Source organism: Corvus hawaiiensis, chromosome 24, assembly GCF_020740725.1.
Source record: "Corvus hawaiiensis isolate bCorHaw1 chromosome 24, bCorHaw1.pri.cur, whole genome shotgun sequence".
Lineage (NCBI taxonomy): Eukaryota > Metazoa > Chordata > Aves > Passeriformes > Corvidae > Corvus > Corvus hawaiiensis.
In genome coordinates, this window is record NC_063236.1 from 7,780,592 (window position 1) to 7,807,016 (window position 26,425).

Below are 26,425 nucleotides of genomic sequence, written 5' to 3' on the forward strand. Positions count from 1 at the left end.
TAATTTGCGTTTTGGGGAGAGGAATCCCCGCCCTGGCTCAAGCAGCAGCAGCTTCCCCTCGCAGCAGGAGCGCTGCCTTTGGAAGGGATCGGTCGCACCAGGCGAGCGGAGACTCAGCCTGTGGCACCCTCTCGGGTTGTGTCCGTTCCGTGCCCGCCGAAACCTTTTCTTCTGCAAACGTCCTCTGGGATGTCCAAAAACGACCCACGTGACTGCCGGCAGCCTGCACCAGGCTCAGGTTTACAGTCGGACTCGAGGATCTCGAAGGTCTTTTCCAGCTCCGTCCACCCAGCACTCGGGGCAGTGGAAGGGCTGAAGGCACCTGTGGGGCAGGACACCAGCCCAGGTCTCTCTCCCCAGGTCAGGGAAGGATGTTGGATGTGTTCACAGACACAATTCCCTAAATCTAGGCTTGCAGGGGTCCTTGGAAGAGCCAAGGCATGATGTGAGATTTCAGGGACATGTCTTAGCCTCTCCAAGCCACACGCTGAGGCCTCAGAGGGTACAGCTCACCCTGCTCCCAGCGCTCCTCTGGGACGGTTGCTGCTTTGGCAGGACACGTTTGATCAATTCCAATCTCCTCAATGTCCTTAATTCCTACAGCTGCTGAACGCCAACATCGATCCCCCCCTTCCAGCCTCCCCCAAAAAGAAGGGGGGGTCCTTTTAAAAGCAAAATTTTACATGTTTTTATTTCAACTCAGCATTTACATCCAGGTCTAGCTCGGCTCCTGGCAAGTGCTGGCTGCTTTGCTCCACAGCCAAGGAGTCTGCCACGGAAGCTTTGCTTGAGAACAGAGCACGACAAAGAGATGGGAGAACTGCTGTTGGAGCCATCCCAGTGCTGGCTCCAATGGCAGGAACTGGTCACCCTCCATACTGAGCTCGGGACAGCCTGGGCTTGCTCTGATGGGCCTTTATTGCTTCTGTGCGTGTGCTGCCCACTTGCCCCTGAGCTGGAGGGGTGGGCAAGAAAGGGGAGCTGTTGCACCATTCCTAGAGGGAGAGGGCAGGAAGTGCCCCTCTGAAAACAGGGCTGCTGCTCAGAGCCCAGGAGAAGGCAGCAGTCCAGTGTATTTGCCCTCCCTCCCTGGAGGGAAAAGCCCTTCAAGACAGGGTCACCCCAGCAGGCCCCACGCTGCCCCGTCAGTGTCCCGGCCGGCGCAGGGCACGCACTGGCACTGACTCAGACACCGTCCCTGCCCCGTGTCCCGCCTGCAGCACCCACCACCCCTGTACACAGCAGGCTGGGGCTGCCACTCCCCCTGCCCTGGTGGCTCCGCAGGCCTCAGCTCCTCTTCTCAGGCAGGGCTGTGTCAGGTGGCACTGGCTCGTACTGGATGACTGCTGTGGCCATGCTGAGGGCTTCCTCCAGGCTCTGCTGCTCTTCCAGCTGGAGGAGGGAAGGGAGAGAGAGAATGAGTGCTGAACCCCCAAAAGGCAGCTCAGGGTGGCTCCCAGCAGGACAGAGGGATGAGGGGGTGGGTGACGCAGTGTGAAGCAGAAGGGCAGACAGAGCCGTGATGCAGAAAGGCTGTTTATAAAGGAGCATTCTGCAATCCCAGGAGGATGTCCCTGCTGTCCTCTGCATACAAAGCATCTGGGAATTAAGGAGCAAGCCCCCTGGGCAAGCAGTGATGCAGCAGGGCCAGAGGGCAAGTGCTGCAGGCAGCGGGTGGCCAGAGAGTGAAGGGGATGGTGGCAAGATCCATGTGGTACCTGCACAGTGATGTGGGTGCCGTGGGAGGTGGCCAGCAATGCCACCTGCTGATGGCAGAGCGGGGCAATGTCCGATTCCTCTGACACGACTGCCCCAGAAGAGACTATGGTCACCTGGGAAAAGTTCAGATAATCATGTTTTAAAAGACAATGCAGTTCTTTTCTGGCAGAGGAAGAAGGGACGGTCCCAGCTTTGTCTGTACCTCCTGCGCCTCAGTGCCATCGGTGTTGGCCACAGTCATGGTCTCAGTGTCACCACCCACCAGCTCTCCCTCGGGCACGGTGAGGGCCCCGCTCTGTGTCACCACGCTGATGGCACTGCCCAGGGCCTGCAGCTCTTCCTGAGACAGACTGACCTGGGGATGACAGCAGATGCTCAGGGAGTCTTAGGCAACTCCTGAGTTTAGCAAGGCATCGGTCTGGGCGAGGAGGAAACAGTGTCTCTGCAAGACTCAAGGCACAGAGAACTCCAAGGACTTTGCCCAGGGCCATGGATAAAACTGATGATAGAGAACTCAGAGCTTTGGGTCTTCAGCCCTCCCCCTTCTACCACATCTCCCTTCCCCTTCCAGCCTCTTGTCTCCAGACTGGATGGGGACAGCTTGTGCATTGCAGCAGCAGGAGCATCTCAGGCTAAGAGGAAACAGGTCACTTGTGGCAGCTGTTTCCTTTGCCCCGTGCCACAGAAGGAAGTTTTTTCTAGTCAGCACAGGGGCAGCTGGTGGAGGGAAGTACAAGAAAAGCACTGTTGTATACAAGTGATGACAAAACATCTCCAAATCCAGCCTGGGTCAGCAGAGCTTGGGAGCTGCAGGGAGCCAAGGGCTGCCAGTCACCACACAAAAACCCTGAGACCCCATAAGCAAGGGGGGCCGCTGGGACCAGAGACCCCCCAAACCAGCACTGCAGCAGTGGGTGAGGCTGTAGGAGGGAGCCTTCAGGGCAGAAGAGCCCAGGAAGCCCCAAGGTCTGAAAAAATGCTGGAAAAAGGCCCTGCAAAGAACAGCTGAGTAGAGACAGAATCTCACTTCAGATAATAACGGCTGCCCCTGACATGCTGGAGGCTGTCTGTGTCCATACCTGCTCTGTCCCATCCTGAGAGATAAGTGAGACCTGTGTAGGCACAGCATCTTCCTCTTCGTCTTCCTCCATCTCTGACAGGAAAGCAATATGCTGACTCTCCAGTGGAGAGCCTCTGTCAGCAGCTGCAGCAGCTGGATCAGAGAAGGGGAAGAGCAGCATTATCAGAGTGTGAAAGCACATGCCCTGCCTCTGGATGTGCCTGTGGCCTCAAGGGTCAGCACAAAAAAGCACAAGATCATGATGACACCAGCCCAGTGAGGACTAGGAGGAAGGGCCTTTACCTCTCCCTGTACTACAGAATGGGCAGGAGCCTGTTCCCAACCTGCGACTTACAGCAAGGACCTTCCAATAGATCTGGATTTGATGGGGAGGCAGGAGGCCACGGCACACGCTTGGGTCTGAGAGGGGTGTGGCTGCTCTTGCTGTCACCTCCCTCCCCTTTGGCACACCTTGATGGGGGAGTGAGTGGCTGCTCACCCTCCAGCTGCTGCTGCTCGTAGAGGGCCTGCTCGCTCTCCTCGGTGGCCTCCAGCTCGCCGTGGCTGCTGCGCTTGTGCATTGCCAGTGTGGAGGTCTGGCGGTAGGTCTTGCCACAGCTGCTGCACGTGTAGGGCTTGCAGTGTGTGTGCACCACGTGGTGCTTGTATAGGCTGGAGTACTCCGTGAAGCGTTTCCCACAGCCTGGCACGGTGCACAGGTACGGCTTCTCTCCTAGGGCAGAGGCCACAGAGCTGAGCTTCACCCTCTTCATGCTCTGGGGAGGGATTCCCCACCAGAGCAAATAGCTGGAGACAGACTGCTGGAACAACAATCAATCCAATAAAGCAATTCCCAGTATTTCCTCCAACTCCCCGGCCACCCCCCGATCCACCCCTGTGACGTGCAGCCTGGAAATGCCCATTCCAGCCCCACCAATCTCCCTGCTGCTGGCTGGGGGGAGCTGGCCCCCTCCTACCTGTGTGGATTCTCATGTGGTTCTTGTAGTTGGTGGCGCTGGTGAAGCCCCTGCCGCAGCCAGGCTCCGGACACATGTAGGGCCGCTCGCCCGTGTGTGTCCGGATGTGAACCTTGCGGATGTTGGACGTGGTAAAGGAGCGGCCACAGCCTACGAAGGGACACTTGAAGGGACGCTCGCCTGCATGGACAGAGCGATGTGGGTGACACCTGCCACCACACAGCCACCTGGAGTGCCCTGGAGACGCTTTCACTGGGTTGTCCTCCTGTGCAGCTCTTCCCCCGTGCTGCTCACCTGTGTGTGTGCGGATGTGTTTCTGCAGGTCCCCGGAGGTTTTGAAGGCTTTGCTACACATGTCTTCTGGACACTTGTAGGGTTTCTCACCTGTGTGTGTTCTCACGTGGCTCTTCAGCCCGTACCCTGTCCAGGACAGGGACCACAATTAATTTTGTAATGAGAAGGAAACACCATGACAATCTAGCTGGGTACCACCCCTCAGTCCACTTGAGTGTCTGTGTTGTGTCTGCAAAGCTGAAGGGGAAGAAATAACCAAAGAGCCCAAACACCACTTCCAACCTTGCTTCCACCACTATCTGCCCACAATCAATGAAGTCCCAGCAGGCTCCTGTGCTGTGATTCCCTTGCTTTAGATGCTCTGGACGTTGTGCTCTACTGCACCAGAGTAAGGACTGAAGCTCAGCAGGGGTTGGGTTGGACAGAAAACAAAATCTGCTCAAAAGAGAAATTGTTACCTGTAGCAAATGCTTTCCCACAGCTTGGGAAGTCACATGTGTATGGCCGGTCACCTGTGTGAGCACGTTCATGTACCTGGAACAGAAAGAACAGGTCCCTAAAATGAGGTCCAAGGCAAGGAAGAAGGAAAACTGTGGAAAAATGCTGGTGGAGAGAATTTGAAGTTCCCTGTTGGATTTCACCTTGGCCAATTGACGCATCTGGGCCTCTTGGGGAGCTCAGCACATAACTCAGCTGCACACAATGGAGCATTCTGCTCTGGCAGTGTAACCTGGGACAGCTCTGGCCTGCACACTGCCATGTCACCTGCTTTACCTTGAGGTGGTGGGCAGTGGTGTAGAGGCGGCCACAGCCTTTGTACCCACAGCGGAAAGCTCTGCTGCCGACCTGCTGCCCCTTCCGATGGTTTTGCACCTCCTCCTCCTGCAAATCCTGCTGAGACAAGCACGGGAATCAATCCAGCAAGCCACCACAGCTTCACCAAGCCCACACAAATATTTTCCTCCTCGCCATACATATGCACTCCTGCAGTTATCCTCCAAAAACATGTTCCTACAAACCAGCTCATACCTGCATGGTGAAGCCCAGGTGACAGGACTCTAGGAACCTGCATTTCCCCCTCCCACCTCCCAGCTTCCTGGGGGTTCTCAGACATGAAACTCCCTTTCTCAGCTCATTTGAAATACGTGCAGTTAGTATTTGCTAACTCAGCAGAGAAGCCACAATGCTTTTTTAATTACTGGGAAACAAGAGTTCAGCCTAGTTCCAGTCACCAAAAAATTCAGACCTGGGAAGGGACGTTGCTGGAGTCCTTACTCTTCATATGGCAGGTGTCTGTCACTCCCTCCTCTTCCTCGTCAGACCCCTGTGAGTGAAAAAGCATGGGTACTATCTGTGCCTCCCAGTCCAGCGTGGAACAGGAAGGCAGGGACAGCCACAGTGCCACCCCACCCTTCCCCAAAGAGCCACAGCAGGAAGGTCTGTGCCTGGCAGCTCAGCACTGCCAGCACACTCCTGGCTGCCCCTTCTCCACAGCACTATGGAGATGGGAGGAGAAGGCAGCACCTGGAATTGAGGTGAGACACTGCAGTGACAGCACATCAGGATCTGAAGCTGTTTTGGTTTTTCAGGCCTTTGTCACCATGGGGACAGTGGCCATGGCTTAGCCACTGCTGACACACCAAAGGCTGTATCACAGCAGCTCTCCTCCCTTCCCAAACCTGAGCCTGCAGCAGGTTAAGGGTGACAGGCCCAGCACTCCATGGGACCAAACAGCCCCATTCTAGGTCCCCAACTGCCAGGCACCCCTCACCCAGTGGCACTCACACTGGAGCCCTGTTCAGCTGCTTCTCTCAAAGCTGGTGCTGCTGACAGACAGAAGCACACAAGAACTGCTGAAGGTACGACACAAACTCAGGCCAAGAGATGCTGTGCCCTCACCTTCCTGCCATACTGCTGTAATGCATTAATGGTGTCCACATCAAAGCCATCATCCTCCTCCTCCCCAGCCAACTCCTCGAGCCCACTTTCTGTCTGCACTTCCAGGATGGTGCTGCCAGGTGCCACGATGACAGGACGGTGGATGTAGGCAGTGGAGCCATCCTCCAGCTGGACGGCCTGGAATGTGCCGGGCTCGTAACTGTCTGCAAGAGGAAACATCACAGGTAAGGAGCTGAAAAAAATTCAGCTGAAAAAAAGCTCAGTGTGAGGCAGAAAAAAAGTGCTTCAACTCCCTAGCCTTGGAAATCTGAGAGACTTCAGCAGCTTCTCTCCAGCTGCCAGGGAAAGAGCAGGGAGTGCTTTACCTTTAGCTGTGCTGTGTATGAAGGCCATGCTGCCATCCTCCAGCACCACTGGCTGCCCATCTTCAAAAGCCACAGACTCTAAAAGAAAAGAAATACATCCACACACTTTCCTGGAGGACTCAGGATGGGGGGAATACTGTGGTAGTTCAGGCTGCCAGGCAGGAGAGGACACAGGGCTGCCTGCTTGCCCTGAAAGGCAACCACAGCTGTAGGTTTTAAGACACCATTTGAGTCCTTCTGATGTGAATGATGAGGTTTTCAAGGCTTTATGCACAGATTTGCCACCTCCTTTGCTCAAAGGAGTAACGAAGTGCCTCACCAATTTCCAAATGCCAGATTGTATCCTATCAATTCTCAGCAGAAATATTTCATATATTTCTCACTATGTCAAAGAATGTCAAAGCAATTTAAGTCCATTCCCTCTGTACTATGTGTTAGTAGTGGGGGGTTTTGTTTGTTTGTTCATGACTAGTGCTGAATTGTGAAATATTTAACATTTATAGAATCACAGAATTGTTGAGGGAGGAACCTCTGCAATCATCCATTCCAATGACACTGCTCTTTTCCATTTCACTTAAACTGTGTAATGGAGAGGGCAAAAGTTGCATTAAATTATAAAAACGTATTTCCTGAGGAGGGTGAATACATTTCCAAATGTATTCAAATGTATTTCTGGTATTTCCAAATGCCAGATTATATCCTAGACAAGAAGGATGGCTCTGGCACAGGGGTGTGTGAAGGAGAACACAAACATCCCATGGCAGGGGAAGCAGGGGTGAGAAGGAAAACCCCTCTCACTGTGCACGTGAATGCAGGGAAGAGGATGAAGAGGGGAAAGCTATAAAAAATTGGTTTCAAGCAGTCTTTGGAGTATAGAAGAGGGAAGTGGCATACAAGGAGCTTGGGAGCATCAAGGAAGGACTGCCCAAAGTAACAGAGCTCTTTCTACCTGCCTTTTTGCATCTCAGCATGGCCAAGGATGATTCATCCATGCCACTCTGGTGCCTGCCACATAAACTGAATTCCCAACACCTCTTAGACTAATGTCACCTAATTTCAGAGATGACATTGGCTGATGGGTCAATGACCAAGGTGGCATTGTTCCCAACAATCCCCACATGACCCCCTCACCAACACCTATTCCAGAAGTAATATATTATCTCACAGCTCAGAGGAAATTCCTGCCCAACTGCTCCCACATGAAACAAACTCTGTGTGCGCTTTGTGGCTTGGCACCAACATAGCACACAGCTCACTGGACTTGTGGTATGACAACAGGGAGAGCCTACAGGTGAAATGGCACTTAAACATTTGTCTCCACCTCCACCAAATTCACCTTCTCATCAGATTGCTAAAGACTTTGCAGGCAATGTCCTTGTTTACTCAGCCTCAAAACCACAAGAAAGAAAAGCCCAACAGAAACCCTACACTCACATGGACTTTTGAGAGCTGAACTGGCAGAGGAGCCCAGGTGCTGGGGCACTGAGAGCTGCAGCCACATCTACAGCGTCCTTCCAAACAGAAAGAGGGGAATGTGTGTTCCTCACCTTTCTGAACTGTCACCTGATGGATAAAAGCTGTGGTCCCATCTTCAAGTTCAATGACTTGCCCTTCAATCAGCTTTTCACCTGGAACAGTTAAAACACGCCATCAGCTGCTGAGCCAAGTCCCTCTGTCCCACGTGCTTCCCACAGTCCCACAAAAGGGAGGAATTGTCACTTCTAGGCTGTTATGGATCATCTTTCCCCCCCAGAGGCACTTCACTTCCCAAAAATATTGGCATTGCCCTTTTCTAGACAGGACACATGACAAAGACCCTCAGGCATCACACGTTGAGGAGCTGTCCCTCACAGCTCCTCGTGCCAAGGAGCAGAAAGGCAGAGCACACAGAGAAAGCAATTAGACTTGTGTTGGAAGAAAAAATCAACTGGGTGTGCTGAGTAGCATCAGCAAGTGCCTGGAGATTTATCTTCTACTTTGGCAGAGGATCAACTCTTAGGAAACAATTACAGCACCTAAAGGGGCCTAAAGTGCTGCCAGTGTTGGGCGGTAGAGACTGAACTCTTCCAAAGCCTGACTCTGCACAAACCCGTAATAAAGACTGAGTTACCCAATTATTTGATGCAGAGAGGACATTGCTCCATCCCACCAAACATGGAGAATCCAGGTTGGTTTCACCTGGACCATATGGTTTGAGGCGGGTCACACAACCTGGTGGTTCCAAGACAGTCCAGCTCTACACGTGTAATAAACTTGTAGTGAGTTTGCACAGAAAATAAAGCAGGAGAGCAGCTCCCAGGACATGGAGCTGCACAACTCCTCCATCCTGTTCTGCAGGCTGGGAAACAGCGTGCTCCTGTTCCTGGGAGCAGGGGGTGGTAGAGAAAGGGGCACCTCACAAACACCAGAGTCAGGGCAGGTGTTGAATTTGGCACCTCTTTGAGTGAGAAAAGCACTGCTGTGAACCAAACCCTGCGCACACCAGTGATGCAAAACCACCTGCTCAGCCCAGGGGAAGTTTTGGTGGAACAGAGCCCTGCAAGCCGCAGCATCGGCTCCCTGTCCACAGCAACCCTAGAGAGAACAGGGCTCTTCTGGTCTGAACAGAACCTTTCTTTTCTATGGCAATAGCTCTCCCATCTCCACAGCTTCATTTCCAAACTAGAGACATGTTTGATTTGTATTTTATTTTAAATCAGACTTCAGTGCAAATCCAACAGTCGCCAGCTGCCCGTGCGAAGTGGCCATGCACGTGTGGCAGCTCCCACGCCGTGAGGGGCACTTTTGGCGAGTCTGACTTTCATTTCAGAGCCAGAAAGAGACTCTCAGCCCTGGCAGCCCGAGGCTCTGTTACCTCTGCCAGCTTGCTGCAGGTAGGCTGTGGTCCCGTCCCCAAGGGTCACTGCTGGCAGCCCCAGGCTCTCCATCCTGCCCCGACTCCTCACACATGGATCCTGCCTGGGAGCACAGGGGCCCAGAGCCAGTGGCCCGTGGGACACGGGGTCGTCGTATTTCCTGTGAGCCTTAAGTAAAAAGAACAATTCCATTTAAGTTTCTCCCCTTAGCTTCTCCTTCTCCCTTAGTTCCTCCACTTTTGCACACTAGGAAAGGCTTGAATGGCCGCAACCGACTTTTGAGGTTATAAAGGATTAAGACGGACAACGCTGCATCCCTCCCACACTAAAAGCAGGAAGGGATAACAATCTATTCCACAGCCAGATATGAAATAAAGCTTATCACGCCAGTGAACTGACAGATGCTTCTTAAAGACAGTACAAATGTCACATTCAAGCCCTTCCCATCCTCCAAATGATCTGTGGGGTTTCCAAGTACTTTAAATCCTGAACCTACAGGCTGAGCACGTCCTGTGCTGCAGGAGACAGGGGTAGGGTGATGAGCTTTAGCCCTGGAAGCAGTCTCTTTCTCTCCTCCCTTTCCTGACTAATTTCCAGCCTTCTCAGGGAAGAGAATTTCAGGTTCTAAGCAAATGATGCTAAAGCTTCCACACCCCCACAAGAACGTTTTGCTAAGAGACTCACTGCTAATAGGTTACCATTCAAAGGAGCTACAGTGCGTTATTCATGAGCGACCTCTGAGATAGCCAAATATTTTATCGTCTGATTTCCAGGAACGAGGCAAACCGCCCCGTCCGTCCCCGCCGCCACTCGGGGCGCAGCCCGCCTCGGTGCCCGCTCGGTGCCGCCTCGCCCCGCGCTCCCCGCACCCGGCTGAGGCTCCTGTGCGTTCCCCCGGCGCTGCTGCGGCGGCCCTCGCACCGCTGTCCCCCAAAGGGACCGGGGAAACCCTAGTGCGGGTTGCGAGGGCACCGGGGAGGGGAGGGGAGGGGAGGGCAGGGCCCGGGGGTGGCGGGGGACACGGGGGGCTCCCCCCGCGCGGTACCCGGAGGCTGAGGCGGCTCCTCGGGCCCGGCCGCCATCGCCGCCCTCCATCCCCCACACCGACCTGAGCTACCCGCCGGGCCCGGGTCCGCCGCCGGCCCGACGTGCACCGCGCCCGGCCCGGCCCCGCCCCGCAACCCGCATGGCGGCGGCGCTCCCACCCGCGCGCAGCCGCCCCGGCCCCCCATACAGGTTCCGGGGCGGGAGCGCGCGCCGCCGGGCGGCCAATGCGCGGGGAGCGCAGCGGGCGGCGCATGCGCAGTGCCAACACCGAAGCCACAAGGCACCGCTCCCCTGGCCCTGCCCGGTGCCACTGACGGACAGCGCCGCCGCCCGCGCCCCGCCTTCCCGGCAGCTCCTCACGCATCCCCTCTCCTTCCCGGCGGCTGCTGAGGCAAGCCCGGGGCTCCTGGGATGTGCTGTGAAGCAATGCAGGAGCTCCTGTCCTGGTGGTCCGAGACAGGGGGCAAAGAGATCCCGGTTGTTTGTTTAACAGAGAAGCAGATGCGGGCGGGCTGGCCCCCGCCGCGCCCAACATGGCGGCCCCGTGGTGCCGCTCGCCGCCGCTCCCAATATGGCGCCGCGCGCTCAAGTCTCGCGAGATGTTGCTCCTATTTATAGAGCGCCGGAGGCATTTCCGCCCTTTCGGTCCGGGGAGCCGCAGCCATGAGGTGGGTCAGGCCCGGCGTCCGCTCCGCGCCATCCGCCCCCATCCGCCCCCATCCGCGCCCGGAGGGAACCGCGGGGCCCTCCGGGCGGCCAGCGGGGTCGATCGCCGGGGGAACGCGCGGGGACCGCGGTGGGCTCGGGGCCGCGTCCCGGGCGGGGCCGGCCCTGAGCCCGTGCTGCCGTTTCCTCCCGCAGCAGCAAAGTGTCCCGGGACACCCTGTACGAGGCGGTGAAGGAGGTGCTGCATGGCAGCCGTGCCAAGAAGCGCAAGTAAGAGCCGCAGACACGGCGGGACAGGGCGTGTCACCCCGGCCTCGGCTTTGCCCCTTTGGCGCCGGCCGGGCCTCACTCGCTGCCTCCTGCAGGTTCGTGGAGACGGTGGAGCTGCAGATCAGCCTCAAGAACTATGACCCGCAGAAGGACAAGCGGTTCTCCGGTACCGTCAGGTTCGCCATCCTCTCGCTCCTACCCAGCCTTCGGCCCTGCCCGGCCCTGCTCGGGGCCGCCGCGGCGCCGAACCGCTTGGGGAGTCCAGCGCGCCCCGGCCCAGTGGGAGCGGCTGGACGGACCCTCACCCTGGGTCTTAAAACATGAGGGGAGGTGCGGCAGCCCCTGGGCTGTCCCCACCGGCCTGCTGGGGACGGCAGGTGAGCGGCTGTGCAGGATGCCCCGTGCTGTGGTAAGGTGTCTCCGTGCTGGCTCCATGGACACGCGGGTGGTGCTGCCCGGTCACTGACTCGCACCTTCCTTCCTTCCCCAGGCTGAAGTCGACGCCACGGCCCAAATTCTCGGTCTGTCTGCTGGGGGACCAGCAGCACTGCGATGAGGCCAAAGCAGTTGACATCCCTCACATGGATATAGAAGCTCTGAAGAAACTCAACAAAAACAAGAAGCTGGTGAAGAAGCTGGGTGAGTGTTAGTAAGGCTTTTCCCAGTGTTCAGATTTCTGTGTCGTGGTTAGTTGCAGAGATAGAAAGCTGAGCAGAGTCAGCCCCAGTACCAAAAACTGCCCAGAAACTACTCAGAAAAGCCACCAGGCTGTTTCCAGTGCAGGTCTGACAGGTCAGTACTGCAGGAATGGGTCTGGCTGTCCAAGGAAGGGAGAGACACAGGAAAATGTCCCTGTCTGCAGTTTCACGCTTTGCTGTGTGCCTCAATTTCCTGGTCAGGGAGCTGGAGGGCAGCAAAAGCCCAGAAACGCTGGAAGCAAGTGTGCACTTCAGCCCTGTCATTCATATGTGAACACAGTGAAATGAAATTCGTTCATTTTCTCTTGGGTCAGAGAGAAAATCCTTCCCTCCCTGAGAACTCCGGAGTCCCTTTGGGACGTTCCTCAGGCAGACAGGAACTTGCCCCTCAATCCATAATCAGCTATGGAACTGTATGCAGTTAGGAAATGACCATGATTGTTGGCTAAGCCTCTCCTAGGTGGATCATCCATCCCTCTATCCCATTCACCCTGGTGTGCACAGGTTGCGGCAGAGCTTGGAGTTCAGTGTCACCTCGGCAAAGGACAGTTCCTTCAGGGAACAAGCTGTCATTTGCAGTCACTGTGTTGAGTGGGGCTGGGGCCTGGCTGCTGTGACAATCATTCCTCAAAGATTGTTGGCAAAACCAGTTCCCAGTTCAGGTGGGACCCAGGGAATGTTGGAATTGTCTGTGGGTGGCAGTGGAGTCGCGTGTTCTCAGCCCAGTCCTTCGCTGGGAGCTCGGTGTGGGAGCAGAGTCCCTGCTTACCTCCCTGGTGCTCTCCCTGCAGCTAAGAAGTATGATGCCTTCCTGGCTTCCGAGTCCTTGATCAAACAAATTCCTCGAATCCTGGGCCCGGGCCTGAACAAAGCCGGGAAATTCCCTTCTCTGCTCACCCACAACGAGAACCTGGTGGCCAAGGTGGATGAGGTCAAATCGACCATCAAGTTTCAGATGAAGAAGGTAAAGCACGGCTTTAGTTGTGTACCTGAGGGTTGTTCCATGTCTCTGCCATCTCTGGGTTGGGCTGTAGGTGTCCCTCGAGTGTTCCCGAAGCTGTAGCTTGTTTCCTCTGGCAAGGAGAGATGGTAATGTAATGTTAGTGGCCAGCCAGAAAGGAGGAATAATTTAACTGTGGTTGACAGATCTTGGAGCAAATGATGAGGAGATGACTGGATATTTCAGTGCTGAGCACAGTCCAGTGTAATTAATGCTTCTCCCAGCATGTGGGTGATGCTCGTGGGGTGGGATGTGGCCAAGCATGTCCCTGGGGGGCTGAGCATGAGTGGGGCTTTGCCGGGGGCGAGTCTGGGACTTGACTCTGTCCCAGTGAACTTGGGAGCAGCTCTGTGGGGATCTGCTCTCGCTGTTAAAGCAAGCTGACTCCCTCAAACCAAAATAACCCTGTTTGGGCATCCTAATCCCGTGTCAGTGGGCCAAGTGTGACTCCTGGGGGCACAGCTGGGAGGACACAGCAGATGTGAGGGTTTGCAAATGCCTGAGCATTTAAAATAGCTGAGCTAATGATGTCCTGACACTCGGCCTGTTGGCTCGCTTGTGTAAATCCTTCTACCTCCAGCCTGTGGGGAGCGCTGACTTCCAGGCTGCTCAGGGAGGCCAGGCCAGGAGGAGGCTTGGCCTTTGTCACAGTGCAGAGAGAGAGGGCTGGGGGCCAGAGGCAGAAAGTGAAGCTGGTGTGGGCTTGGCAGAGCAGGGTGTGGGAGCAGGGGTAACCCCAAGGGTTGCTCCAGTGCCAGTTCTGCAGTGTGCCACGGCTCCTTCCTGGTGTCCCATCTCACACCTCACCCAGTCACCTCTGCATGTGTTAGAGGTGGCATCCAGGTGCTGCAGGCAGGTGGAAAAGCCTGTGGGTGGGCTGGGGAAGCTGTGTCCAGACCATGGCACAGCCCACCACACTGATGAGTGGTGCTTGAGTCACTTTTGCTTTGCCTGTGGAAGCTGTACCTGTGTCTGTCCCCAGGTGCTCTGTCTGGCTGTGGCTGTCGGTCACGTGAAGATGACAGAGGATGAGCTCGTCTACAACATCCACCTGGCCATCAACTTCCTGGTGTCCCTGCTGAAGAAGAACTGGCAGAACGTGCGAGCTCTGTACATCAAGAGCACCATGGGGAAACCCCAGCGCCTCTACTAAGGGGCAGCAATAAACTCTGCAGACACCCAAGCTGTGTGTGCTTCTTTTCCTCCAGAGCTCCCTGGGGAGGGTTTGCCAGAGAACTGCTCACTTCTCCTAGTGAGGAAGGCCTCAGATGTTGTGTTAAGAGAGATCTGAATTCCTTGTGGAATACTCGAGCTTTTGAGGGAAGGGGCCTCATGCTCCCCTACTCAGAGAGGGAGGGGGAAGGAGTCCACTTTTCCCCCAGAGCAGAGGTGTCCAGCAGGTGCAGGTTCAGCAGTTGGGCTGTGCCCACAGAGAGGGCCCTTACCTGGTGCAGCACTTGCCCAAGTCCTGCTGCAGAGCCCAGCCCTGCTCTGGGAGGGTTGATGAAGTGCCCCCTTCACCAGCCCACATCTCCCCAGGTGCAGCTCCTGAGGACTTGAGCATTGTCCATATGTCCAGGGGTGCTGAAGGATGGAGCTGCAGCCCAGCAAGAGGGTTGTGGCCAAGGTACAGGGTCTTTTCCATCCCCTCTTTCCTCTGAGCCAGTTCTAACTGCATGTTCTAGGCTAAAAATGAAATTTGTTGCATCTAATTAATGTATGTAAATAAATACATTGTGCAGGGACTGGAGAGTTTAGGGAAGTGCAGGGTTTGAGCTTCTGCAGTGGGGGGGAAATACTTTGGGCCCTGGAAAAGCTGGTCAGCATCTGAGAGAAACAAAACAATGAAAATAACTCTGTATCCTGCTGTTAAAAACCTTTAAAATAAGCATCGGAGCCAATTTTTGAAAGATCAACACAACACCAAGAAATTCCATTTAATAATTAAAAAAAGACAATACAAAATGCAAACATTTCTTTTTACAAAGTTCAAATAACAATTTTTTTCTTTTAATCAAGTGCAAATAACTTCATGAACTACATCTTGCTCATCACTTTAATAGTTTCTGCTGGAGTTGGCAAGTCCTGGCCCGCTGCAGAAGGCAGATATAAATACTCCAACATGAAAAAAAAACCCCCAAACCCCAACAACCCTCATTTCTCTTGACAGCTTCAAAACCTTGATCCCCGAGCTGGCTGATGTGGATTTCAGCCTTTCAAACCCATTCTGAGGTGGGGGTGGGTGAGGAGTGGGGTTGGGCCGCTGTGGGGTGGGTGTCTCCAGGGGCCCCGTGAATTTCTGAGGCTTTTTTGAGCTATTTGGTGAAAGCAGAACGAGGAAGCACCATTACCAGGTGCCTTTGGCCGCTCCAGGAGGACGTGCTGCCCACCTCATCCTTCCACAACTGCTTTAGGGAAGCAGAGGTGGCTGGTGTGGTGGCAAGGATGACAACCAGGACACCCCCACGCCCTGATGCCCCAGAAGGGCAGCTGGACAGTGGCCTGACATGAGATCAGCCAGAGTTAATCAAAGTTAATGAACTCTCCGGTGGACACGAGGAGCTGTGGCACTCCAGGGCACCACAGCAGGATTGATCATTCCTGGGCTGATTTTATTTTTGCTGTTGGCTTTTTTTTTCTTCTAAATATGAAGGACCCTTTCAAAGGTCACTGGCCCGCGCCCCTGTCCCAGAGCCACAAAACCCCTCCAGATCCCTACAGCAGCTTTTGTGCATTAAAGCAGCTGCTTTCAGACAGCGACCAAGTGACAAACAGCTCAGCCCACAGCTGTGGAGCTTCCAAACAGGCTGGGAGCCGTTGGCGGGAGGGGAAAATCCACAGCTGGGATGAATCAGGACAGACTTTTCCAACTGATGCTTCTTGGGGATAAACCTCAGCCCCTGTGCCAGTGCTCAGCCTGCCTGAAGCCCCTCACAGAGCTTGGGAGAGGCTCTTGGGATGCTGGAGCAGTGTGGATCGAGGAGGGAAAACAGGGGCGAGCAGCTGCTTCCCCCAGGAAAGATGGACCCAGTGGGACATGCAGAGTAATAAATAATTGGTTTGTTAAAAGCAGGGCTGGGCTCAGGTGTGGGCAAAGGGACAGTGAGGGACAAGTGGGGACAGTGATGAGAAGAGACCTGCCAGTGGCAGAGCTATAGGCAAGTCAATCGTGTTTAGTCCTGGCAGGTCCAAGTCTTTGAGAGGATGAAGATGGGAATGAAGGTGTGGGGAGGATGACAGCTGAGAACTGGTGGCAGGGCTGGAAAAGTAAGGAGGCTTGGGGAGGAGGGATGGTGGCAGCAGTTGCCTGTCCCTGGGAGTCCTGTCTGTCCACATGAAGATGCTGGGGGCACAAACCCACCAGTGGTATCCACCGGGCCATCGTCCCCAGCTAAGCCTGTCTGCAAAGCTGGGGGGAGGCAGACGGCAGTGAAACAGGAGGTGGCATGATGGGTCTTCCCCAGGATCTGCTCCCCTGGGGAGGGGCTCCCACAGCATCCCTGCAGCGTGAGAACATGCAGAGGGATAGGGCCAAAAATGCCTGGTGGGACTCAGAAGCACAAAACTTCCCCAGGTCCGTGAGGATGGCTCTGCCCGGGGGGATCGCTGTACCTGGGGGAGAGATTTCGGGGCTGAGTGCAGGATTAGCTCCCCTCTCCTCCCAGCGTGCCCCCCAGACCTGGCCTCAGCAGCTGTTGGCTCATCCCTGAGCCCCTGCAGGGAAGCAAATCAGTTTTCAACAAGCAGGTGACAGGGCCGAGTTTTGCTCCCCCTCGCAACGGGGCTTGAACAACGCCCAAACTGCGGCAGATCAGTCTGAAAGGACCCACTCCATCCCCCCTGGACGGACTGAGAAGCCTCCAACTCCCTGCACAAACTCACCCCATTGCGCCGAGCAGGAGAGGCACCGTCTCCCCCCAGACAGGGGCTTTTATCGGGGACAAACGTGGCAGAAAAGGCCTGAAGACGCCATCGCGCTGGTCAGCGCAGCCCAGGGCCCGGCTTGCTCTGGGTGGGTGGTTTTTTTTTTGTTTTCTTGCAAACACACATTCTCATTTCTCAGGCAGTTATAAATATTGTCGTTTCTAGTAGAAAAAAAAACAACTTCCCTCTAAATAATATAAGGAAGACTCAAATGATTGCACTTAATACATATGAAGAAGGTAGAAAGGAGGATATCCTAGTGCACAAACATTAACTCCTGCTCTTCTCAAAGCTTGCTTTTCCGAGTTACTCTTTGGCAGAGCTTGTAACAAAGTCTGGTTTCTTGGCACAAGTGTCTGGGGTGGTGGGCGGGGGGGGGGAAGAAAAAAAAAAAATCGAACCCGGCTGAAAGTCCTTCTCCTTTGCTCCCTGTTTTCTCCCGTGCAGCCAGACATTGTTCTCCGGGAACGTGGCTTGGCTGCGCTTCCCTCCCAGCACCAGCGCGGCTCTCCAGCGGGACAGAGCCACCACGGTGCCGCGCTGGTGGGCTGTGCCATCTCTCCTTTGCATTTCCTTTTTAATCAAGTCGGCTTTGTCAGTTCTCTTGCCCCCGACCTCTGCAAAGAGGCGCCGGTAGCCGGGGCCCGGCGCTGCGGTGGACACGGCGTCACCTCCTGCTCTCCTCTGCGAGGGCTCCGCGGGGCCGCAGCCGGCGCCAGCCCCGGGGGCTGCAAAGACAGGGACCCCCCACTCTGTCCTGGGCTGCTGGTGGCACCAGGGAACGGGGACAGACCTGGCATAAAGGAAACCAAAGGGAGGACACAGGACAGCGATAGGACCAGTACTTCAGTTTCCTAAAACCTTCGAAGAAGCTGCTTCGGAAGAGGGGAGCGGCTTCACCGCCGCTGGACGAGACCGGAGCGTGCCCCCGGCTGGGAGCACCGCTCTGCAGGGAGCAGCAGGGAAATCGTGAGGGGACGTCTGCGGGGCGGGCAGTGGCGATCCTGCCGGAGCCAGGCGGAGGAAGGAAAAATCAGAAAGGAGGAGGAAAGGAGAAGAGGGTTTCCTTGGCTGCGGGGGGGCCCGGGGCGGCGGGGGCGCAGGGGGCTATTTGTAAGGCCGGAGGAAGCTGGAGACTTTGGAGCGCAGGAGTTTGATGAAGGAGCGGGGCAGCATCTCCTTGTGCTTCTCCGTGTACTTGAAGTAGTTCTGGGGGTGTGCCAGCACATCGAAGAAAGCTTTGATGAGCTTCTTGTCCTGCAGGGAAGCCGAGCCAGAGGGAGGTTCAGCATCCCCCCCGTGCTCCCCTGAACTGAAGCCCGAAGTGCAAGGAGAGCAGGAGGCATTCCCCAAAGGGAAGGATGCTCCTGCATCTCCCACAGCCCTGGGGGCACACACTCACCTTGAGGATCTCCTGGTGGTTCTCGGAGGCGTAGAGCCTTCCATCCCGCACGATGTCCTCCACCAGCTGCTCATAGTCCTCTGCCAGAAAACACAGCTAGGGCATGAGCTGCCACTTTTCCCCAAACCTCTGGTCCCCATCCTTCAGTCCACTCCCCCCAAACACACAGGAGGTGGGAACTGGGGGGGGGGATCTGGGTCCCAAACTGTGGTGGGGAGAAGGATCAGCATGCTGGGATGGCATCTCCCCGTGCACCGTGCTCACCGTCGTAGGTGACATAGGGGATCTGGAAGCCCCGGGCGCTGTTGGCTTCACTGGTTTTAAAGTTGATCCAGAGCTTGCGGGAGCGGGCGGTGAAGGCGATGGGCCTCTCATAGGTCTGGCAGGTCTCGTAGGTGGTGATGGAGGATGGGGAGGCTGCAGAGAACAGCAAGGGGACACAGGATGCTGGTTGCTCATCAGCAGAGCTACCCCCAGCCTGGGTTAAGGGTGGCACCACGGATGGGAATTGTCCGTGCTGGGCAAGGCTGAGCCCCCCCCCTAACCCTCATGTTACATACCAGGGATGTTGTTGTTCCTTCCTTGCTCTGGAAAGCACCAAATGGGGCTTTTTATCCCCAAAATGAATGCTGAGGCCCAGGTGTGCAGCTCAGCCCACGCACATCCCCCTGAGATCCAGCAAGACACCCAGACGGCAGGGTGATGCTCATCTCCCCGCTCCCCCTATTCCCAAAATTCCCCTCCTGCTACCCAGGGATGTGGCTTTCTCCCTTTGCACCAGGCAGCTCTGCCAAACCCCAACCTTTTCCTCCCCAGCTCCTCCCCTGAGCACCGCGCCCGCTCGGTTACCTACAGTTTTTCCGCATGACCAAGACGTCGCCGCACTCGTCCTCAGAGGGGAGGAAGATCTCCGGCACCACGATGAGGATCTTGCGCTTGGGCGGGGGGTTGATGTTCCAGGTGCACTCGATGTTGGCGGGGTAATTCCCCGGGTAGTTGGGGGACTCAATGTAGCCCGTGTACTCACCCAGCTCCCCTCCACACTGCCGGTCTGCAAGGCAGGGAGACCGGTTCAACTGGGAACCAGCGGCCTGGGGGCACTGGGGGTGGTTTACTGGGCAAGAGGGGCAGTGTCCCATTAGGCAACCCCCCCCATGCCTGCCTACATGCACAAAGCACTGAAATTTTTATCCCCAAAATAATGCTGAGGCCCAGGTGTGCAGTTCAGCCCATGCACATCCCCCTGAGATCCAGCAAGACACCCAGACTCTACTTTACAGCATTTTTAAATACTTTTGAGGAAGCACCCAAAGCCTGTCCCCGCCTCGGTCACCCCCCAGCTCGCCTACTTTTGCACTGGGACACAGAGGTGGAGCCGTCGAAGTCGGTGGTGGTGTTGCCAGGGCAGGAGATGCAGTAATTCTGCCGGAAATCGGGCTGGTAGGTGCCCACGGCGCAGCGGATGCAGCGATGGACGCTCGTGTTGTAGTAGTGCCCAGGGGAGCACTGCACTGGGGGGTCAGGGAGCACAGGGGGCTGTGTCAGCTGCTGGCACAGCCCTGCTGGGTGGCCCCTTCCTGGGGACCAGCTCTGACCTACCTTTGGTGTCGCAGTCCTGGAAGGAGAGGGCTCCCTCGTGGCGGGTGGTCAGCCCCCCGCCACAGGGGAAGCAGAGCGCCCGTCCCACCTCGGGCTGGTAGGAGCCACGGGGACACGGCTGGCAGGGCTTGAAGCCATCAGCAGAGTGCTGGCCAGGGGGACACTGACCTGCAGGCACAGGCATTGTTCAATCCTAGCACCCCACACGCCCAGGGCTCTCCTGCCCCACACTCAGATCCTCTTCCCCCTCAACCTTGACAGCACCAGTATATCCAGAGCAAGTGCTGCCCTTCCCGGGGTCCCCTCTAAATGATAAACACCCAAACCAGCAACTTCTGTGGGCCCTGGGGATGCTCAAGGCTTTCCTGTCTTCTGGCTAAGGGTTGAGGTTGCAGCCCTGGACATCCCCCAGGAGTGCCTCAAGCCCCACCCCATGCCCTCCTTACCTGTGCAGCCGGTGATGTTGGTGGCTCCTACGGGTCCGAAGGTGTCGCCACGGGGGCACAGGTCACAGGAGAGCTGCCCCTCTTTCTCCTGGTAGGTGCCAGGGGGGCAGGGCACGCACTGCTCCGTCTGCCCGTGGTAATAGGTTCCCTGCGAGCAGCTGACTGAGAGCCGGGGGGGACGTCGGTGATGCTGTGGGAGCTGTCACCGCCGGGTCCCCTCGTCACCCCACCACGCTCCTTACCACACTTGCTGGCCAGGCGCTGCTGGCCCGGCCCGCAGCTCTCCTGCCGCTCCGGGGCCACGCTCAGCTTCCGGGCCACCTCGTACTCCATCCCTGCGAAGCGCAGCAGGAACCGCTCCTGGTTGATGGATTTCTTCAGGGCTTTGATGGCTGACTTCAGCTTTTTCTCCACTCTCTGTCGCAGGCAGTGCAGGTTGCAGCTGGCTGGGCGATGCAGAGGGGAATGGGGATACAGGGGGAAACAGGGATGCGGTAAGAAGGGAGGGATGGGTAGGGAAGCCCAGAAGGATTAAAGCCATCCCCCAAACTCTCAGTTGCAAGTGCCACCCAGCACATCCCAACCCGGTGCAAGATGAGGTCTGGTTTGTCTCTCCTTGCTGCACAGGGATGGCATCATGTCCCTGGTCCCACCACCCGTGCCTGCACCCAGGCCAGTGCTGTGCCCACCTGTGATCTCCTCCGGCTTGATCTCTGCCTCGAACTCCAGCGTGATGCGCGTCACCTCTTTGTTGGGGGAGTTGCGAGCCCGGCGCCCCTTCCCCTTCTTGGACGAGTCGCACTTGAGGTTGACAAAGGTGACCTGGCAGTCAGAGCACGGTGCCGAGCCACCTGCGTGCAGGGGACAGGTCAGCACCCCATCCCTGCTGGGGACAGACACCCCCACTGCCCACCACCGTCACACCTCACCTTGCGCCCCGGCCTTCCCGGCCTCCTCCTGCTTGCCCTTGGTCCGCGGGTGCAGGTGGCACTTGGCATCCTTAATCTTGAAGGAAGCCTTTTGCTTGACCGGTGCAGCCACAGTCTCTGAAAGAAAAAGCAGGTGCTCAGCAACCTGGTACGGCCCAGCCACGCTGGTGGCAGCCATGGGCACCCCGGGAGCCCCCTTACCGAGGCACTGCTGGCTGCTGTTGGTGGCTCTCTGCTGGCTGCCCTGCCGCAGGACAGGGGTCCCACAGCTCACCGTGTAGCTGCTGTCGGACTCTGTGAGGGAGAAAGGGGCGTTGGCTCTGCCAGGGTGATGCAGGGAGACACGGCTGTGCCGTGGGGGGATGATGCCCAGCACCCTGCCATAGAGATCCTGGCAGGGACCTGTCCTGTGGATCCACACCCAGCAGCGAGCCCCCCTGAGCAACAACCTCCCTCCCTCGCTCAGCCACTGCACTCTGGCTGTGTAGCCACTCCTCTCTCCCCAGTTTGGGCCATGCAGGGAAATGGGGACCCCCCTGCCCATGCTGGTGGTGGTACTGGCACCAGTACCTGGCAGAAATCGGGCCTTAGAGGTGCAGGAAAGGGCACAGCTGTCCTTCTTGCCCATCTTGTTGCAGGTGAGGGTGGCCCGTGGTGGCACCGAACCTGGCAGGCACTTCACCAGCTCCAAGGGACACGCACCAGCTGGTGATGACAATCAGGGATGCCCATGACTGGCACAGGCCAGAGACCCATGAGGGATCCCTGCGCCCTGCAGCTCATGGGGGGGATTCACCGGGGAGGAGAGGGTGCCAGAGCGTAGCATAGAGACCCCAGCCTGGCATCCCAAACTCCCCAGCTTCCCCAGCAGCCGTGGTGGCTCCTGGCCTGACGTACCCACACAGTCCTTCTTGTTCCAGTGCAGCTTGCAGCCGGCAGGACAGGTACACTGGTAGCTGCCGGGGGTGTTGATGCAGCCGAATTTGCAGCCACCCCGGTTGATGCTGCACTCATCGATGTCTGCGGGGGGAAAGGAAAGAGGCCGTGGCGGGGGGGGGGCAGCGGGACTCCCCGGCTCTGACACTGAATCACTGCGTTGTCTCAGGGCTGGGATTCTGGACGGATAAATCCACGCCCAGCCGGGAGAGGGGATCTGCACCAGAGGGCATTTCCAGCAGTGCCGCCTCCCGGCAGCTGTGCCAGCTCCCTGGGGATGAGGGACGCCCCGACTCCCGGTGTCCCCAGGGGCTAGGCAGAGATAGGTGCAGCCCATCCAGGCTGAGCCCCGCCCCGGCCCCTTGGGGGCTGCGGGGGGGCAGCAGACGGAGCCGACATGGAAACACTTAGGAACTGAACTCAAAAGGCAGCTGCTCAGCAGCCCTGGTCCCTCTCCTCAGCAGGGACCCTCTGCCCCGGCCTGAAATGATCCCTTCAGGTCAGGGATGGAGCTGCCCCTGCCACAGCCCTCCCTGCCCAGCTCCCCCTCACTGGGGGCATCGGTGGGAGCCATCGACCCCTTTGCTGCAGGGCCACCCCGAGAGAGTCCTGGGGGCTGCGCTGGCTCACGCTGAGTAGTTCAGAAATATGAGGAGGGTCTCTGACCCTCGCCAGCCGGGCAGCACTGGAGCACCCGGGCTCGTCATCCCGGGCCGCCGGCACCGCTGCCACGACACGCTTCGGCAGCCCCTGCAAAGCATGTTTCATCTGCCTGCCCGCTTCCCGGGCGAAGCACGCCCCCGCCCTTGGGAGCTATCTGCCTTGTGAAATTTAAATCAAACCCTTTTGATGTTCCCCTTCCCACCCCGTCACAGCTCCCTGCCAAAAACGCCGGGGATTTCTCCCTCTCTCCCGCTGCAGACAAGTCGCAAATTGTTCCTGTCGCTCCGTTTGAAGTTGCAGACACCAGCGAGTCTGGCTGTGAGCCCTCTCCCTGCCTGGCCTCAGCCCGGGGTAAGCGGGGAACCGACCTTCACCGCGGGCCCTTGGGGTGGGCAGTGTCCCCAGGGCTCCCCGCATCGCTGCTGCCCCACCCCCTGCCCCTCTTTGGGACCCGACCCCCGGCGGGGTGACAGGCTGCCAGCACCCAGCTGGCCCTACCTCCGCAGTGGGTGAGCCCGTAGAGCGTGTAGCCCTTGTGGCAGAGGCACTGGAAGCTGCCGGGGGTGTTGATGCAGAGGTGGTCGCAGGTCCGGTCAAAGGAGCACTCATCGATGTCTGGAGGAAAGGCGAGGGGAGGAGGTGAGAGCTGGCACGGCAGAGGGGCCGTCCCGGGCACGGGGACTGTCCCCTTCCTGCTCCAGTTGCTCCAGCGAGCTGAGGGCTACACTGGGATGCTGTGGGACCCTGCACTGGTATCCTCCAAGGGTCCAGAACCAGACTGCTCGGGGTACTCAATACCAGGATGCTCCGGGGATCCAACACCAGTATGCTCCAGAACCCTGTGCTCCCTTCCCTCCTTCCCTCCCTCCAAGCTCCTCCTCACCCACTGCACCAGCATCCCCCTCCCACAAGCTCCTACAGCCCTTCTGCACCTCAAATGGACCAAGCAGGGCCAGCACCCTGTCCCTGGCATGGGAGGGCTGCAAGAGCCCCCGGCTGCTGCCCGTCCAGGGCAGGGAGGGAGCCGGAGGATGCCATGATCAGGAGGATGCCAGGGAGGGATCAGGAATGCTGCGCAGGCAGGTCCTGCCTCGGGGACGGTGCCAGCAATGTCTGCTCGGCCCCGCGGGCACCTCGCTGGGGCAGGGAGGCCCCGGGTGGGAGGTGAGCCCAACATGGTGGGCTGGAGCATCATTTCATTGGCTTCATTAAGTTAATTGCTGCGCTCACGTCAAACTCCCAGAGCACAGAACCTGGACGGAGATGAAAGCAGTGGCAGCCCCGGAGCCTGCCAGCGCCCTCCTTTCCCGGCCGTGTGTTTTCAGGAGGCAATACTCAGGCTCATGCACACCTGCCGTGCTGACCTTGGCCATGCGCTGCGGGGGCAGCCCAGTGACCTGCTGGGTTTATGTGGGATGTTGGGACAGGAACAAGAAGGTGGAAGAAGCAGCATGGAGCAGCCAGCTCCCTCTGGAGTGAGCAGGAAGCATCTTCTCCCCACTCCTGCCCTCCAAGAAGTGGGAACCCTGGCATCTGCCTAATTGCTGGCTTTAACTCTGCAAGAGCCCACAAGCCCCCAGCTCTGAGACTGAAAGGCTAAGCCCCAGACCAGAACCTAAATCCAACACTAATCCCGCGAAGGATTTATGCAGTCCACAGGAAAGCCAGAGGAATGAGCAACTGGGGCAGCACTTCTGCAGCAGCAGCAGCCACAGGAGGGTGAGAGACACGGGAGCGCAGGGAGAGGCAGGGCAGGGGGCCTGGGCACTCACTGCCCCTTACCTTGGCAGTTCCTCTCGTTTATGAGCAGCTTGTAGCCCTTCTTGCAGCTGCACTCGAAGCTGCCCACCGTGTTCCTGCAGATGTGGTCACAGCCACCGTTGTTGAGCCGGCACTCGTCAATGTCTGGTGGGGACAAGGGACACCCGTCACGCTCTGGCTGGGATGCTCGGCCAGGAGAGCCCAGTGCTCTCCTCTGGATGCTGTCCCCACCATGAGCTGGCAAATGGAGGAAACCCTTTGGGCTCTGATGGTCACCAGGGGAACGTGGCTGCTGCTTTTCTCTATGTGCTTCTGAGGAGCAAATGTGTGACACTGGGCCAGGCCAGGGCTCTGGGGTTCAGGTCTCCTTGGAAGTGGTGCAAAATGATTAAATTCTGCAGGTCTCAGCATCCCCCAGAGTAGAGCCAGGAGCCCCAAAAAAGCCTCACAGCTGAGTGAGACCACCAGACCAGAGTTTGGAGAGCCACAGGTTTGGGCTGGGGACTGCTTTGGGGGGCCAAGGAGTAGCAGGAAGAGAGAGAAAACCAGGAAGGGAGAACCCCCTCCTTCAAAAACAGCCACTCAACAAAATAACTGCTTTTCAGCCCTTGCCTCTCTGCTTGCCATCTCCTTCCTGCCACTAACAAAGCTAAAAAGGATGATGCACAGTAACTGCAAAGAGCCCCAACAACCTGGAAAGAGGCTGGGATGTGGGGTTTTTGGTTGTCTTTCTTGTTTTTCCACTAATCACAAAATTTACTGCTCGAAAACAACCTGTGAAATGGAAGGAGACCAGGAGGAGGCAGCGGCCTGCCCTGTCCCTCCATCCCCCAGTGCCTTGCTGGGGCTGAGGCTTTCTTTCTTTTTATGACTGCGAGGGAGCGAGCTGTAAACCCGCCTGCAGCCATAATAAAGCCCCAGACACCGGGGACGTGGCTCCGGGTTATTGCACGTCGCTGGAAACTGCAGAGTTGGAGAGGGGTGAATGCTCTGATAAAATAGCAGGGGCAGGGGGTTCTGGAAGCAGTCAACAGGTAGACAGGCAGCCAGCAGCGGGACAGGCTTTCCTCTCGGCTGGGGTCAAGTTCTGAGAGCTGCCAAAAGACACAATGCAGGCACCGGCCAGCCCTGAGAGGGGCAAGTTTGGGGTGCAGGGAAAGCAGCCTGGACTGCCCTGCCTGGCAGGGGCAGGTGGTTGGGGACGTTGCTGGGATGTGCAGCATCTCGGGGTGTTCTCCCCCATGTGGGACATGGCTGGGCAGTGTCCCCCAAGGGACTCGTGCATCTCACAATCCCAGAGCAGGTGTGGATTCCCTGCACATCCAGCCCTTCCAGCTGAGGCAGTGGGATGCAGTGAGATGGGACAGGACCCTCTAGCCCCACAAGGGCCATGCCATTGCCTCCAGATTGATCTGACCCCCTTTTCCTCCTCCGCACAGGCTTCCCAGGGGAGTGGAGCCAAGCGTGGTGCCTGCAGCAAGGCATCCCAGTCCCCGTGCTTCCTGTCCCCACCCCATGGATGCAAACACCAAGTCAGCGAGCACTGTGGGCAATGGCGAGCTCAGCTAAATCTGACCCTTTCCTACAGGCACTGAGGACACAACGGGGGTCTGAGGCACCCAGGAGCGAGCAGTGAGCACCCCAGCCCCACTCACACCCACCTACCTTTGCACGTCTTCCTGTCGGGCTGGAGCATGAAGCCCATGGGGCAGCTGCAGTGGACGCCGGTGGCTGCATCGTGGCACTTGCTGTCACAGCCCCCGTTGTTCACAGCACACGTCTCTGCATGGGAAGGGGAGAGAAAGGCTGGGGTGAGGGACCGGTGTTCAAAAGGCTGGGGGAGTCGCGCCACCCAGACGTCCTCCCTGCCACAGCCTGGGAGTGGCAGCGGGTACAAACCTCCCTGCAGAGCCCA

General features: G+C 57.4%; 3 protein-coding genes across 10 annotated transcripts in view; 1 reads left to right on the forward strand and 2 right to left on the reverse strand.

Moving 5' to 3' along the window:
• Nucleotides 1–663: 663 nt before the first annotated feature.
• On the reverse strand, nucleotides 664–10,332 carry ZNF76 (zinc finger protein 76). 6 transcript variants are annotated; one of them, XM_048328392.1, is made up of 15 exons: nucleotides 10,278–10,332; nucleotides 9,169–9,337; nucleotides 7,862–7,942; nucleotides 6,315–6,392; nucleotides 5,950–6,152; nucleotides 5,297–5,374; nucleotides 4,825–4,941; nucleotides 4,509–4,584; nucleotides 4,051–4,176; nucleotides 3,757–3,936; nucleotides 3,279–3,512; nucleotides 2,799–2,932; nucleotides 1,922–2,074; nucleotides 1,719–1,832; nucleotides 664–1,392 (listed from the first exon to the last, which is right to left on the reverse strand). In XM_048328392.1, exons 2-15 carry the CDS (start codon nucleotides 9,239–9,241, stop codon nucleotides 1,288–1,290), a joined length of 1,752 nt encoding a protein of 583 aa, XP_048184349.1. In that variant the 5' UTR covers nucleotides 9,242–9,337; nucleotides 10,278–10,332; the 3' UTR covers nucleotides 664–1,287. The 6 variants fall into 6 exon arrangements, with proteins under 6 accessions (XP_048184349.1, XP_048184352.1, XP_048184350.1 ...); XM_048328395.1 differs by lacking the exon at nucleotides 10,278–10,332 and adding an exon at nucleotides 10,215–10,232; XM_048328393.1 differs by lacking the exon at nucleotides 10,278–10,332 and adding an exon at nucleotides 10,039–10,178.
• A 514-nt stretch (nucleotides 10,333–10,846) lies between these two features.
• Nucleotides 10,847–14,033, forward strand: RPL10A (ribosomal protein L10a). 2 transcript variants are annotated; one of them, XM_048328418.1, is made up of 6 exons: nucleotides 10,847–10,884; nucleotides 11,078–11,152; nucleotides 11,248–11,328; nucleotides 11,643–11,791; nucleotides 12,642–12,814; nucleotides 13,833–14,033. In XM_048328418.1, exons 1-6 carry the CDS (start codon nucleotides 10,880–10,882, stop codon nucleotides 14,001–14,003), a joined length of 654 nt encoding a protein of 217 aa, XP_048184375.1. In that variant the 5' UTR covers nucleotides 10,847–10,879; the 3' UTR covers nucleotides 14,004–14,033. The 2 variants fall into 2 exon arrangements, with proteins under 2 accessions (XP_048184375.1, XP_048184376.1); XM_048328419.1 differs by lacking the exons at nucleotides 10,847–10,884; nucleotides 11,078–11,152; nucleotides 11,248–11,328 and adding an exon at nucleotides 11,360–11,561.
• Nucleotides 14,034–16,966: 2,933 nt separating this feature from the next.
• The window catches only part of SCUBE3 (signal peptide, CUB domain and EGF like domain containing 3), a 30,578-nt gene continuing 21,119 nt past the window's right edge, over nucleotides 16,967–26,425 (reverse strand). For both annotated transcript variants that reach the window (XM_048328381.1, XM_048328380.1), the window contains 16 exons: nucleotides 26,176–26,292; nucleotides 24,532–24,654; nucleotides 23,248–23,364; nucleotides 22,048–22,170; nucleotides 21,721–21,855; nucleotides 21,352–21,444; nucleotides 21,151–21,267; nucleotides 20,911–21,072; nucleotides 20,464–20,667; nucleotides 20,222–20,383; nucleotides 19,776–19,943; nucleotides 19,526–19,687; nucleotides 19,030–19,227; nucleotides 18,441–18,593; nucleotides 18,177–18,256; nucleotides 16,967–18,031 (listed from right to left, as the gene is read on the reverse strand). In XM_048328381.1, the coding sequence (XP_048184338.1) occupies nucleotides 17,882–18,031; nucleotides 18,177–18,256; nucleotides 18,441–18,593; nucleotides 19,030–19,227; nucleotides 19,526–19,687; nucleotides 19,776–19,943; nucleotides 20,222–20,383; nucleotides 20,464–20,667; nucleotides 20,911–21,072; nucleotides 21,151–21,267; nucleotides 21,352–21,444; nucleotides 21,721–21,855; nucleotides 22,048–22,170; nucleotides 23,248–23,364; nucleotides 24,532–24,654; nucleotides 26,176–26,292 (2,264 nt within the window). In that variant the 3' untranslated portion in view covers nucleotides 16,967–17,881. The remainder of the gene's footprint in view (nucleotides 18,032–18,176; nucleotides 18,257–18,440; nucleotides 18,594–19,029; nucleotides 19,228–19,525; nucleotides 19,688–19,775; nucleotides 19,944–20,221; nucleotides 20,384–20,463; nucleotides 20,668–20,910; nucleotides 21,073–21,150; nucleotides 21,268–21,351; nucleotides 21,445–21,720; nucleotides 21,856–22,047; nucleotides 22,171–23,247; nucleotides 23,365–24,531; nucleotides 24,655–26,175; nucleotides 26,293–26,425) is intronic.